The sequence below is a fragment of the Capricornis sumatraensis genome, chromosome 8 (genome assembly GCF_032405125.1).
Source record: "Capricornis sumatraensis isolate serow.1 chromosome 8, serow.2, whole genome shotgun sequence".
In the NCBI taxonomy this organism is placed as follows: Eukaryota; Metazoa; Chordata; class Mammalia; order Artiodactyla; family Bovidae; genus Capricornis; species Capricornis sumatraensis.
The window spans coordinates 78,332,951-78,347,518 of NC_091076.1; the positions used below are offsets into that span (position 1 = coordinate 78,332,951).

At 46.7% G+C, this 14,568-nt stretch overlaps 2 protein-coding genes across 3 annotated transcripts in view; one reads left to right on the forward strand and one right to left on the reverse strand.

Moving 5' to 3' along the window:
• The window catches only part of NDEL1 (nudE neurodevelopment protein 1 like 1), a 52,803-nt gene extending 49,664 nt beyond the window's left edge, over positions 1–3,139 (forward strand). Inside the window, exon 9 of the mRNA XM_068975816.1 lies at positions 2,819–3,139. Coding sequence (XP_068831917.1) covers positions 2,819–2,885 — 67 coding nt within the window. The 3' untranslated portion in view covers positions 2,886–3,139. The remainder of the gene's footprint in view (positions 1–2,818) is intronic.
• Positions 3,140–5,110: 1,971 nt separating this feature from the next.
• Positions 5,111–14,568, reverse strand: part of MYH10 (myosin heavy chain 10) — a 121,238-nt gene continuing 111,780 nt past the window's right edge. For both annotated transcript variants that reach the window (XM_068976678.1, XM_068976677.1), the window contains 7 exons: positions 12,126–12,254; positions 11,687–11,775; positions 10,816–10,939; positions 10,533–10,741; positions 8,888–8,996; positions 7,410–7,582; positions 5,111–6,754 (listed from right to left, as the gene is read on the reverse strand). In XM_068976678.1, coding sequence (XP_068832779.1) covers positions 6,610–6,754; positions 7,410–7,582; positions 8,888–8,996; positions 10,533–10,741; positions 10,816–10,939; positions 11,687–11,775; positions 12,126–12,254 — 978 coding nt within the window. In that variant the 3' untranslated portion in view covers positions 5,111–6,609. The remainder of the gene's footprint in view (positions 6,755–7,409; positions 7,583–8,887; positions 8,997–10,532; positions 10,742–10,815; positions 10,940–11,686; positions 11,776–12,125; positions 12,255–14,568) is intronic.

The following is a 14,568-nucleotide window of genomic DNA, read 5'->3' on the forward strand; positions in this document are numbered from 1 at the left end:
GAGCTTCCCGGTGGCCAAGGACAGCTTCTTGCTTCCAGGTATTTTCATCTCACTACTCATTCCCATCCCTTGCTCCTGAAACTTCGTCGTCCTGCTAGGTGCCAGAGCTGGGTTGTGGGGTCACCAGTGAGGTGAGGGAGAGCTGTATACTGTGACCTGGGAGCGGGATGAGCTGGTTTTTCCTCAGTTTACAGAAGGGAAAGCCAGCCCAGGGTTTAGATGACTGGCATGAGCTCACACAGCTGGTTCATGGGAAAGCCAGGTTTGGAAAGGGGCCCAGTGTCCTTTTCTGCTATGTTTACCACTTCATCAGACTGGAGGCTTCGCTGGTCTTGACTCTGACTTGTGTCAGGAGGTGAGCTGATTCTGAATGCTTGGAAATGATGCTTGAGGGGGTGGCAGCAGGAGCACAGTGGCTCACGGCTCATCCACACACCTCCTCCCCGTGTCAGTTGGTGTTGGCTTTGTTTCTCTCAGGCTGCACTGGAGCTGCCATTAGCATCTTCTGAGAGCCACGGTGGAAGCTGGCACTTGTAGGGAAGGGGATGTGAGGACATGATCTTGGGTGGAGCAGTGGCTTCAGAGGCAGCCTGTAGCCGGGGAGTATCCAGCTTGGCCGCTGGTGGGAACAGGGCCCGAGGGAGATGGGCCCAGGCTGTAAGTTGTCTGTGTTGTTTGCGCAGAGGATGCTAAGATAAGTCTTTTCTGTGTTTTTTGACTTCATGGGTGGTTTTTCTCTCTGTAATCTGCCTCAAGATTTGAAGCAAATTGAGGGCACTAGCTTGGCCTTTAAAATATAAATGTGTTACTTGATTTTTTTTTTTTAAGAAAAATGAGAGTGGAGGCAGGCGGCATCTTTGTAATCATGTTCCTGTGACTTGGAGTATCTTATCTGAAAACTGGTCCCATGGCTGTTAAAAATATGATATACGGGGATGTGTGTGTGTTAGTCGCCCAGTCGTGTCCTACTTTTTGAGACCCATGGACTATAGGCCCACCAGGCGCCTCTGTCCATGGAATTCTCTAGGCAAGAAATACAGTAGCCCTTAAAAAATTTTTTTTATAATTTTATTTATTTTTGGCTTTGCTGGGTCTTTGTTGCTGCTCATGAACTTTTCTCTAGTTGGTGAGCAGGGCTGTTCTTTATTGCGATGCATGAGCTCTAAGGCGTGCAGGCTTCAGTAGTTGCAGCACGTGGCTCAGAAGGTGCAGCTCCCACACTCTAGAGCCAGGCTCAGTAGTTGTGGTACATGGGCTTAGTTGCTCTGCAGCATGTGGGATCCTCCCAGATCAGAGAATGAACTTGTGTCTCCTCCATTGGCGGGCAGAGTGTTTACCACCGAGCTACCAGGGAAGCCCCTTTTTTTAATTTTAAGGAGGAAAAGTCTCTAGTAATACTAATGTAACAGGCTTCTTATGTAAGATAGCCCACATGAAGAGGAGGCCAATTTGAAAACAGGATAAAGCTTATGGTGTTGGTGTTCTGCACGTGGGGTAATGCTTTACTCTGCTGCCTGCCTGCACCCACAAGAGTTAATATTTCCTGTCAGCTCTGAAGTCTTCACCAAGGGAAGCTGAACAGATGTTTCACTAGTTCACTTGTGGGGTGTTTTCAAGTTTGCTGCCCCTGTTAACATAGGGGAGATCCTGCCCGGATCATGGTTTGCAGGCGGAGGTCTGGGATAAGGGTGCTGGGCTGGCAGGCCTGGGCGGGTTTTCTGACACATGCCTGCATCAGCAGTGATGTCATGTGAGGCTCAGAGCCTGAATTACCCTCTGTAAGTTTTGAATCAATCTAACAATGTGATAAGCTGTAACTACTCGTCTGTGGTAGTAAGAACAAAGTCAGTCTCAGTAGCATTAATACAAACGTCTGCTGGTGGGGGAATGCCGTGGTTAGGATAACCGCTCAGCTGGACAAGTGACCATGGAGCCACTGACCTGTAAGTCATGCGCATCCATGCGTCAGTAAGAAAAGGACACAAAATCGATGAACACGCAGTTGCAGCTTTCTAAAACAGAAGTGAAGTGAAAAGATGGACTAGTTTTACTCTGTGGATCCTAAATTTTCCTGTTAAGTGGCCCAAATTTTGAAGTCACGAGACTGATTTTCTTTCACTGAAGACATGTGCTAGGAGTTGTGAGATCTGAGTAAGTAGCACAAAGCAGGGGCTCCCTGGACCTGCCAGGTGACTGGGCTGAGGCCTCCTTGGGGAAATTTTACCACGCAGATGCCCTTAGGTTCCACCCCAGAACTGCCTAGTGAGGAGAGTTCTGTATTTCATAGACGCTTAAGTGCCAGCAATTATAAGACACACCTTTATTTTGTAAAGCAGTAGGAAAAGTGTGCAATTCTAACTATGAAAATGCTTATTATTAAGACTTTGTATTTAAATTTATGTTTGGCTGTGCTTTGTTGCTACATGGGCTTTCTCCAGTAGTGGAGTGTGGGCTTCTCATTGCGGTAGCTTCTCTCGTTGGAGAGCATGGGCTCTAGAGCTCAGGTTTCAATAGGGGCTTTGCTGCTCCACAGAATTTGGAATCTTCCTGGATCAGGGATCAAACCCATCGTCTCCTACATTGGCAGGCGGATTCTTATCCACTGAGCCGTTGGCAAAGCCCCAAGACTTTGTATTTATTTAAAGAGCCCTTCTAGACTTTATGCAAATTTTCATCATATCACACTTATTTAATTCATGTACAGAAAGGAAAATGTGAGACATACTCCTAGACTTCACATTGTAATTGCGATGTTCTGAATTGTCTTGACCCAAGGGGTCCTTGTCCATGTTTTCCTGAGCAATGTCATCCTCTGCAGCATGGTGAGCACTGGCCGTGCAGCTCTGCTCCGCTGCTGGCTCCAGAACTTTCTTCTAAGCTGCTGATACTCTCACTACAAGATCTGGTGCTGGGCTTTAATGACCTCACCAGGAGTCAGGCAGTGACAACCACATGACAGCTGCCACCTCCTGAAGGTGATTGTGGGGTGCCTGAGTTGACGCACGTGCGAACAGGAGCATCTCAGCTTCCATACGGTATGGTCCTTGACGGAGGCAGCACTCTGCTCAGATGTCCCAGTCAGATCCAGTGTTGAACAGTCCGATTATGTCACATTACATCTTGAGTAAGCTTCACGACATCCATTTAGTGGGCATGGAATCTATTATTGGGCTTCTTTGAAAAAATAAACAGGCCTCACTGCTGTAATGCATCAAATGTGAGTTTGTAATCTTGGCTTAAGGCTTGGGGACATGATCATACTTGTACATGTGGTACACAGATGCTGTAATTATGGTAATCATACTTTGTGTGTGTGGTACATCGATGCTGTAATTACGGTAATCATACTTTGTGCATGTACATGGATGCTGTAATTACGGTAATCATACTTTCTACATGCAGTACATGGTGTTGTAATTAGGGTTAACATTCTTGGGAAACTGGTATTATCATGTCAATATACCCTTACTGGTAAGTTTCGTACTACATTTCTGAAAAGGATTGTATGAGACATTTCACATGATTTGCTAGATTCCCAAAAGATGGTGGCTACACAAGGAAGTAGACTGCCCGGTTGGTCCTGATGGTGCGCAGATGCAGCATTTCAGCCAACGCGCAGTATTTGGGAAAGCTCTCGGGGCCGGGACTGGGAAACCTCTGTGGATGGGGACTCCCCTCAGCTTTCAGCCATGGGCTTCCCTCAGGCCTGCCTGCCTGAACTAGGGGGTGAGGAGCCATCGTGTCCACTTTCTAGATTCTAACTCATGGACTGTTGTGATTTTTTTTTTAAGGAAGTGGTGGTTCCTAGAGTCTGAACTGTGGGCTCTTCCTGTCTTGATAAACATGTCTGTTGTCATAGCAACATTGGCCTCAGGAGGAAAGGGACATGAGTCAGTGATACCCAGAGCCATAGGGAAGGCTGGTTAAGAATTTGGTTTCCACCTCATTTCATTTTAGTTGAGGTTTCCAGGGAGGGGGGAGGTTGGTGACAGAAAGGGTGCTTGTCTTCCTGATGTCAGCATGCCTAGGATAGGCAGGCTGGGAACAGGTGTGTTATCTCTGCTAAAGAAAAAGAGAGTCTTCTAGAATGTCTGCATTCTAAGAGAGCTCATCTAGACTGCATTCCACAAAAGGCTAAGGTTTCTCCACACATTCTGGAACCCCCCCCTCACATTGGACCATATGCCTGTGGCTGGGCGCTGGCCAGCTGCTTTGTCTTTGACATGCCCAGAACCCAGCTCCCAGCTATAGTTGCGTTTCATGAACAACCTCAGACTATGAAGCAGTGGTTTGTTTAGTGAAGAAAGGTCCTGTCTGGATAGTGTCTTTGTGGAATCAGGAATTGGAATCTGTTCATGTAGCTCGTGTTTCTCCTGAGCTGGCAAACAGTATGATGTGAACACCAGTTAAACCAGCTAGCAAGCAAAGGATTCTTTTTCAGAAAAGCCTCTGAATTCCACAAACCCTTGGACTGAGATACCAAAAGCAAGGGTGAGAACACATGAGAGACGGTAAGTGCAACTCACCTTTTCTCCTGTGGTAGTGACAGTTTTGAGAAAGGGAACACTTTAGCCCATTTTCCATATCCTCACAACTGCTAAGCAGCTTCAGTATGTACTTCAGACCACTGGAACCAGCCTAACTTGAGCATATTAAAAAAAACAACCCAGCATGGCTACATGACTGTGTTCCCCTAGATTTCTCTCTGGCCCATCCTACCTGGCCCACAGCTGCCCGTGGATCTCACCACCGAATCCTCCCAAAAGCATTTTTAACGTGCATCCTGTCTGAAAATAGCCTGAAACTTATCAGGCCTCTTGAAATACTCTAATCCAGTAATGGGCTTCACTGATTGGACACTGAAACAAACCCTCCTCGAGGCTTCATCCCACAGTCCTGGACCGCTCATCGGGAGAGCAGGACAGCCGCCAGCCCGCCCAGAGAACTCACCTGTCACCTGACAGTTGTTTCTGGGTGTGTGGTGCCCTCAGAACAAGCAGCCTGGCTATCAGCACGGTAAGTCTACATAGCGTCCAACCAGAACAGAAGGTGAGAAAACAGATTGCACATTCACATGATGATTATTGTTTATTGAGGTCTGTTTATTCTCCACGGGTGCTTTTTCCTCCAAGTAAACAGAGCAGGCGTAAATATCTATAATGAATAAATTTATTGTCTTACAAAAATCATTGTCTAGAAATATGGGAATACAAGAAAAGATATTTGCAGTCAGGTGTCTGGTGGTCAACAGCCAGTACAATTCATAAAGGGGGAAAAATCAAAGATTCCAAACCCACATGACAAATTCTTCCCAACAGATGTTAAAGCTTTTAACCCAAAAGGTTTGTGTTTTCAAGCACGTTGCAGAGGATCAAGGATTTATAATTAACACTGATTCATTGTCACTGAATGTTTATAATACCACTTAGACTAGAGAGGTACATGATATGAAGCACAGTCAAAACTTAATACATTAAATTGTTACAGAGGCAAATAATATATTTAACATTGTCTTAGTACTGTAGTGTCTAAGGCACTTTCTGTAATGTCAGTTTGATTAACTATCAACCCAAAACAGAATGCTAATGTTTACTGTAACACTGTCCCGAGGGGGTGGGGAGGGAAAAATGAAAAAGGAGTCATCCACTGGCATGTCAACATTCAGGCGGGTGGCCTCTGTTCCCGAGGTGCTGTCCCCCTCACTGACAGACTTGAACAAGTCTCGGACACAAAACCAATCATCTTCCCATTTTGGGCTCAAAGCAGCGGCTGAATTTGCAAGGTCAGCATGAGAGCCTGGCTGGCGAGGAAGGGTGTCCCCCTAGCTTCTGCTCTGGGGGGCCTGTGGCTGCGAGGAGCAGACCATCTAGAAGTCACTGTGATGGCTGCCCCTGGGCCTCAGCTGCGTCGTGGCCACTGTCCTGCTGGCACAGAGCAGCTCCAGCCGAAGACAGTTCACATGAAGAGATGCGGGGGACCCCACGACTTGAGGGAGAGGGGCACTGCAACCCCCATGGATGCTGCTTCCCCCAACCCACCCCCCATCTCACGGAAGCCCCTTTCACAGTTTGCGCACTGAAATAGTGTCAATCCTCATCTGAGGGAAATGAGAGCTACAGGTGCAGTTTAGGTTTCACAACGTTCTAAGGGACTTGATGTGGCTGCGGAGGCAGGGGCCACGTGAACACAGAACTAAGGTAGCTGTCTGTACGACAGAGCATGCAGAGCGACGGGGTGGCAACCGCTAGGCGGCCCCATGACCCAGCGACTGGCAGCGGGTCTGGAGTTAGTTTGAAAAAGGGTTCTCTTAACATGTATTATAAAATGGTCTCTTGGTGGATATATGGAAAATAGATGCAATGATGAGGCGATCTGTTTAATATGTGTAGGTTTTGTGTGTATATATATATATATATATAAAAAGGGGAGCAATTGTACCTAAATCTGAAGCAGGAGACGTGTAGGCCATGAGGCCTTAAGACACAGTTGATCTCTCAGGAAGGAGTCTCGCAGCTCGCCGGTTCCCCAGATCTGCAGGAGGCCCCGAGGTGGGGGCGCCGGTGACTTCCTCCATGTCCCGTGATATTGCCTCCTCTAGCTTCCTTGGACTTACTCGGACTGTGGTGGCTGCGTCTCATTGATGTCACTGGTCTTACTTTCTGTGTCGTCGTCCGACAGCTCCAGGGATGCTCCCTCAATGTGCAGCTGGCGCCGGCCTGATCGGCTGGAGGAGAAGCTGATCGGGCCGCCTCGCCTGGAGGGAACAGAAAGCAGGTGCACGTGGCTGCCAAGTTGTCCACCCACCTGAGGATTCAAAGCTCCCTGCCCAGGATGCAGCCCCTGGGGTGGTGGGGAGATCACAAGGGCTCTGTGCTTAGCCACCACTGCCACCTGCTGAGCATCGTCCTGGGGGCCGTGGTGGCTGGCCCCTGGTGTCCCTCCCAGACACAGTGAGGACAGCACCACCAGCTCATCCTCGGCCAGGTGCTCCCCAAAGGGCAGATGGAGAGGAAATGCTCTCTGTGCAGGCTTTGCGGGCCTCCTAAGGTCTCTGCTGGTCTTTTTACAACCTTTATCAATGTCAACACCACTCTTAGCATACGACAGCAGGGCAGACAGGCTCCAGCCCACAGGCCACACCTGTGCTAAGCTGTCCTTCTAGGGAGAACCCTTGGCTCCCTGTGTCCTGGGGTGCATCAAGTCTGCCATGGAGAGGCTGCCCCTGCCCACGAGGGACATGGACAGACTCCTGGGCTGGCACACAAGCCGTGAGTAAACACAGAGCCAGTGACTGAGTGGCCTGTTGTTTCCCCGCTCTCCAGACCACCAACGGTCAGGAGTCCTGAACAGGTACATGCTAAGGAGGACCTCACACATGGCCAAGAAAACCAGTGTCTGGAGCCACTCACCTCAGCCGGTTCTTGAGGGTGCTGACCTCGCGGCTCAGGCCCTCGTTGGCCTCAGTGGCATCGTCCAGTTCCCGCTGGAGTTTGCGCCGAGATGCGTTGGCACGTGTGGCTTCTTCCTCTGCTTCCTCCAGCTGCCGTTTGAGCTGCTTCATCCTGGCGTTGGCCTTCTCCATCTCGAGGAAGTTATAGGAACCAAGTCAAACCAAACCGCTGAATCCAAATTCACATCGCTGTGTCCTGAATGTTTCAGCACAGGCCTCTGCCCCACTGGCCACACGTGTGTGCACACCCCTGCCATTTCTGCACAACCATGTCTACACAGCATATTAGGCTAAAGGAAACTTACAAACAACTGAAAACCAATTTTCATCCCTGAGTTTTCTACAGAAAAATGGTATCTTCACGAGTGATCTATGGAATTATGAAAGGAAACTGCTATTGCTACAAAACACAGAAGAGCCAGCAACACAGATAATCTCCACCCCCAGGAGATGGTGTGTTCATTTTACACCTCCTTTCAACACGGTAAGTACCAAGCCACTCTGGAAAACCAAGTCAGAACTTGGCCCACCACTAGCCCGCCCACTCCTGAGCCACAGAAACTGGCCAACACCGTGCCGGTCCAGTTCACACCCACCCAGAACTGCTCTCCGAGTTGCTGGGTCCTGGGATGGGGAGGGGAGGCTCTAGGCTAGAGGCAGTGGATCCTCGGGTCTCCCAGATGAGCGAGAGCACAGCCCCCCAGGCTGCAGCCAGTACAGAGCTGACACGCCGTGACACTTAGGAAACAGATGCCTGGACACAGACGAGGATGACCACTTGGGTCCCACGTGCAGTGCACTCGCCTTTTCTTCCCTTCATACTACTTCCTGCATCTGCCTCTCCACCCAGCCAACATTCAGTTCAGTTGTGTCCGACTCTTTGCGACCCCATGAATTGCAGCAGGCCAGGCCTCCCTGTCCATCACCAACTCCCGGAGTTCACTTAAGTCGGTGATGCCATCCAGCCATCTCATCCTCTGTCATCCCCTTCTCCTCCTGCCCCCAATCCCTCCCAGCATGAGAGTCTTTACTAATGAGTCAACTCTTCTGACTGCCAACTACAACTTTTCTAGGCATTTAGAAGATGGTAGGTAAAACAGGCAGAAATCTCTGCACTCATGCAGTGTCTACTCTAGTGAAGGAAACATGGTAATTAAGATCAGTTCAGGCCTCCCCACTACAAGCCTTCCCAAGGCTCTTGCCCACCCCTTCTCAACATGTATTGTGGGGCAGGGCTACATCCTAACCACCTCTGTATCCCCAGCACTCAGGAGTGACCAGCAGGAACAAGAAACAGCATGTGTACTGGAACACTAGAAGTAAGAGTTTCTTCCTAAGTCAGCAAGTCACATAGTAACATGGCTGGTCTTCTGTCTGTGTTCCTGTACAGCATTCAGGGTGGAAGACATGTTCCCTTTAGGTGCCTTCTCTCCTTACCTGTTCTTTATACTGGTCAGCATGGCGGCGTTCATCTTCAACCTGCATGAAGATTTCTTTCAGCTTCTTCTCGGTACGACGAACTAGTTTATTGGCGGCAGCTCTTTCCCTGTGAAAATGATCAACATGTTCATTTTCACAGTTCTTGCAATGAAAATATTTTAAGTCCTTTTTTCTACAAGATGACACACGTTGGAGCGCTTTCCAGGACCCTGTATCATCATGATCAACATAGTCCAGAAACTTCTCCCTTCTGGTCGAACTGTGGATTGCCTTTAACGTAATCTAATGCTGATAGGCAGAACACCTGCATTATTCCCTCATGCGTGGATATTTATCACCTTAGTGATCTTCTGAAGATCAAAGGTCACTTACATTGAGTGTAGAGTTTTTGGAAATAAAAACCTTAGTTGGTTACTTTATCAGCTAACATTTTAGCCTGGAAAACAAAACACTCAATTTAATTATTGTTTCAATTTAAAATTACTTCCCACTGACTTGGAGAAGGAAATGGCAACCCACTCCAGTATTCTTGCCTGGAGAATCCCCTGGACAGAGGAGCCTGATGGGCTACAGCCCACGGGGTCGCAAAGAGTCAGACACGACTGAGCGACCTCACTTGCTCACTCACTACCACTGACTAAGATTCCCCGGAGGGAGGCAAGGCAACCCACTCCAGTATTCTTACCTGGAGAATCCCACGGACACAGGAGCTTAGCAGGATAGTCCATAGGGTCGCCAAGAGTCGGATATGACTGAAGCGACTTAGCACATACTTACTAAGATGCTAGAGCAGCTGAACACTGAAACAGTTCCCCCCACTTCAGTTAGGAGTCAAGGCACCATGTTCTAGACAGGCCTCCACTGTCCCACGTGAAGGAAGGAGAGTTAACTTACTTGGAGAACTCCACTGAAAACACAAAAGGGTCTTTTGTTCCTTCACAAATGTTATGCAAAAATGGATAGGATGGAGTCAGCTGAAAGGGCCAAGTCATGTCAATTACAACTAACAACAAACAAACCCTTAGCTGTTACGTTTGAGAGCAGGGGGACAAAGTTTCAGATGCTAGGCTGGGGAGGACTCTGGGCAACAGACCCTGTGTTTCTGGGCCCCCAAACTCCTCAATAAGAGGGTGAAGTTGAAAGTCTGCTCCAGCTCTGGCCATCTGAGATTCTATTCTAATATATATGTAAATGCCTGCCCAAAAGCTGCTTTGTGCAATTCCTCATAAATTTCAGAATGGTTTATGACACCAGAATGGAAACTGTTGAGCAATCCCTTCCTAAAGGAGAAAAAACTTGTCTTTTTTGTTACATTGCATTTCTTCTCTGCCAACACACTGTAGCATTTCATGTGATGCGGTGAACTTGGGCTCAGCCTTGGGCAGAGATGTAAACTATGGCACCAGCAAATCATGGGGCACACACAGCATGATTAGCCCTCAGCTGAACCTGGGAAGAGCTGACAGGTGAGCCCATTGTTCCCTGAGGGCTCACACCAGCCTCTCCGGTTATATGTGCCCTTGTGCAACGAAGCTCCCCTAGGACAAGGGGCATTGGTGTCATCTCTATAAACCTGGACTTGGTCTGTAGCAGAGATACCGTAAAAACCTTTTTTTGGCTTATAGCACTGAAAACCTCTTACTTGGCTTCCTGCTCAAGCTGCTCCTCCAGTTGCCCAATCTTGGCTTCTAGGGCAGAGATGGTGGCCTTGAACTTGGACTTGACAGCGCCCTCTAGCTCCTGGAGCTTGGCCTTCAACTCCTTGTTCTGCCGCTCCAGCTGCTGGCGCGCATTGTCGCTCTTTTGGGCAGCGCTGCGCTCGGCCGCCAGCTCAGTGTTCAGCGTGTCCACCTGAAGGGGAGATGGGTCAGTTGTGCAGGGGATGGCACAGTCCCTCCTGGGGTGAGGGGACATGGTAGACCCACCTGCAGTGTGGTCTTGCGGAAGCGGTCGTTGAGCAGCTCCATGTTGCTCTGCTCCTCCTCCAGCTCCTCCTCTAGCTGTGCGATCCGAGCCTCCAGACGCCGCTTCTCATCCAGCAGTGCAGACCTGTAGCCGAGGCGGCGACACTCAGCATAGAGAACTCTCCAGGGCTCCTCCACCCACTGTGCTGCCATAAGCATTCTTAATTTTTCTTTCTCCTCCTCCCACCCCAATCTGCCCGGTCCTGTTGGTTTTGCTTCCAAACACGCTGCCCACTTCTCTCCATCCCCAGGCCTGCCACCTGGCCAGGCCCCGCTATCTTGCACCTGGATCGCTGTGTAGCCCTCCAGCTTTGCTCCACAGCCAGTGTCAGCTTTAAAAGTGCAAAAAATTCTGATGTTCCCTAGGTTCTCTAGTGCACCAAGATCCAAAGCCAGCTCCTCCTCATGGCACACTAGAAAATGACCACAATGGATCCTTAGGACAGCCTTTAAATGGAGAAAGCAACTTTTAATTGTAAAAAAAAAACTCCAAAATCTGACTTTCAATGAAACATATGTCGAGGGAAAGAGACCTAACAAATGTGAAAGCGAGGCCCTGCACTGCAAGGCTGTGCAGTCCTATGGAGGCCAGATAGGTTCTGAAGGCCTTTTCTGCAGACCTGTGTGGACGTGACTGGTACAGGGAGGTGTGACCTGGCGGGGCTTCAGCCAGTTGGCTGAGGCCCAGCATCTCATGCTCATCTCTCCAGACTTTGAACAGATGAGCAAACCAACCACTGACTCCCCAATGCCAGATGACCCCTGTAGCTGACTTAGTGCCTGTGAGGACCAGTGAGACACCCACCCCTTCCCACATGCTCAGGAGACTCACTTGCCGGAGGCGCTGTTGGCAATCTCGTCCACCAGCTCGTCTCTCTCCTGCTCAGCATGTCGGCGGGCTCGCTCGGATGAGGCAAGTTCCTGAATGAGTTCAGATTGTCATGTAAGCTCTGGCTGCTAAGTTTCCTTAGATGTGAGGTCTGACAGTGTCTCTGGCTGCTGCCACCTTGCTTGAGGTACCAAGTGTGCCTCAAATTATAAACAGATTTGAGAAATACACTATTCGACCTCTCTGTCTTTAGTCAGGTAGAACAGTATCAAATGGGACCACTTTGCTCAAGTGAAGCAGTAAGATGGTCCAGCACCACATTAAAAATGGTCAGTGAGGTTACACTGGCTACAAAAACGCTGAAATGTATTTATCTGGTCTTAGAGAAATTCCAAGGGCAAATATTTGTTAAGCAAATAGATGAATAAACAAACACACAAACCTCCTGCAACTGAAGGATTTCTGCTTCCAGGCTTTTCAGTTTCTTCTCACTCTCTTTGGATTGAGCAAAAATCTCATCCCGGGATGCACGAGCTTCTTCTAACTCACGCTGGTAGTCCTTCATCTGAGCCTAAGCATAAGGAGGAGGCAAGTTTTGGGGTAGTATTTATTCTTATTTAAACATACCTTTCCCCCCAGATTATAAAATAGGAATTTATTATAAAAGTATGTAGAAGTGATGAAAAAGAAAACATTCAAGTCAATATCCTTTATGAATATAGATGCAAAAATGCTCAACAAAATAGAAACCAATAAGATCCATTAACACCGCCAAGTGGGATTTATATGAGGAATTCAAGGTTGATTTGACATCCAACACAACTATGTGATCACTTCAACTGACACAGAAACAATCTAATATCTTTCAATATAAAAACACTCAATAAATCTTTGACAAAATTCAACATTCATTTATGATAAAAACCATCCAGAAAGCAGGCACAGAAGGAACATACCTCAACATAATAAAAGCCATATATGATAAACCCACAGCAAACATTACCCTCAATGGTGAAAAATTTAAAGCATTTCTCCTAAAGTCAGGAGAACAAGACAAGAATGACCACTCTCACCACTACTATTCAACATAGTTTTGGAAGTTTTAGCCATAGCAACAAGAGAAGAAAAAGAAATAAAAGGAATCCAGATTGGAAAAGAAGTAAAACCCACTGTTTGCAAATGACATGCTCCTCTACATAGAAAACCCTAAAGACTCCACCAGAAAATAACTAGAGCTAAATCAATGAATATAGTAAACCTGCAGGATATTAATACACAGAAATCCCTACATCCCTATACACTAACAATGAGAAAACAGAGAAATTAAGGAAACAATTCCATTCACCATTGCAATGAAAAGAATAAAATACTTAGGAATAAATCTACCTAAAGAAACAAAAGACCTATATATAGAAAACTATAAAACAGTGGTGAAAGAAATCAAAGATGACACAAATAGATGAAGAAATATACCATGTTCATCAATCAGAAGAATCAATATAGTGTAAATGAATATACTACCCAAAGCAATCTATAGATTCAATACAATCCATATCAAGCTACCAATGGTATTTTTCAGAGAACTAGAACAAATAATTTCACAATTTGTATGGAAATACAAAAAAACCTCAAATGGCCAAAGCAATCTTGAGAAAGAAAAATGGAACTGGAAGAATCAACCTGCCTGACTTCAGGCTATACTACAAAGCAACGGTCATCAAGACAGTATGGTACTGGCACAAAGACAGAAACATAGATCAATGGAACAAAATAGAAAGCCCAGAGATAAATCCACACACCTATGGACACCATATTTTTGACAAAGGAGGCAAGAATATACAATGGAGAAAAGACAATCTCTTTAACAAGTGGTGCTGGGAAAACTGGTCAACCACTTTTAAAAGAATGAAACTAGAACACTTTCTAATACCATACACAGAAATAAAATGGATTAAAGATCTAAATGTAAGACCAGAAACTATAAAACTCCTAGAGGAAAACATAGGCAAACCACTCTGATGTAAATCATAGCAGGATCCTCTATGACCCACCTCCCAGAGTAATGGAAATAAATACAAATAAACAAATGGGACCTAATTAAACTTAAAAGCTTTTGCACAATGAAGGAAACTATAAGTAAGGTGAAAAGACAGCCTTCAGAATGGGAGAAAATAATAGCAAATGAAGCAACTGACAATCTCAAAAACATACAAGTAACTCCTGCAGCTCAATTCCAGAAAAATAAGCGACCCAATCAAAAAATGGGCCAAAGAACTAAACAGACATTTCTCCAAAGACATACAGATGGCTAACAAACACATGAAAAGATGCTCAACATCACTCATTATCAGAGAAATGCAAATCAAAACCACAATGAGGTACCATCTCACACGTCAGAATGGCTGCTATCAAAAAGTCTACAAACAATAAATGCTGGAGAGGGTGTGGAGAAAAAGGAACCCTCTTACACTGTTGGTGGGAATGCAAACTAGTACAGTCACTATGAACAGTGTGGAGATTCCTTAAAACACTGGAAATATAACTGCCATACGACCCAGCAATCCCACTACTGGGCATACAAACCGAGGAAACCAGAATTGAAAGAGACATGTGTACCCCAGTGTCCACTGCAGCACTGTTTACAATAGCTAGGACATGGAAGCAACCTTGATGTCCATCAGCAGACGAATGGATAAGAAAGGTATGGTACATATACATAATGGAATATTACTCAGCTATTAAAAAGAATGCATTTGAATCAGTTCTAATGAGGTGGATGAAACTGGAGCCTACAAAGCGAAGTTAAGTCAGAAAGAAAAACACCAATATATTAACGCATATATATGGAATTTAGAAAGACAGTAATGATGACCCTATATGTGAGA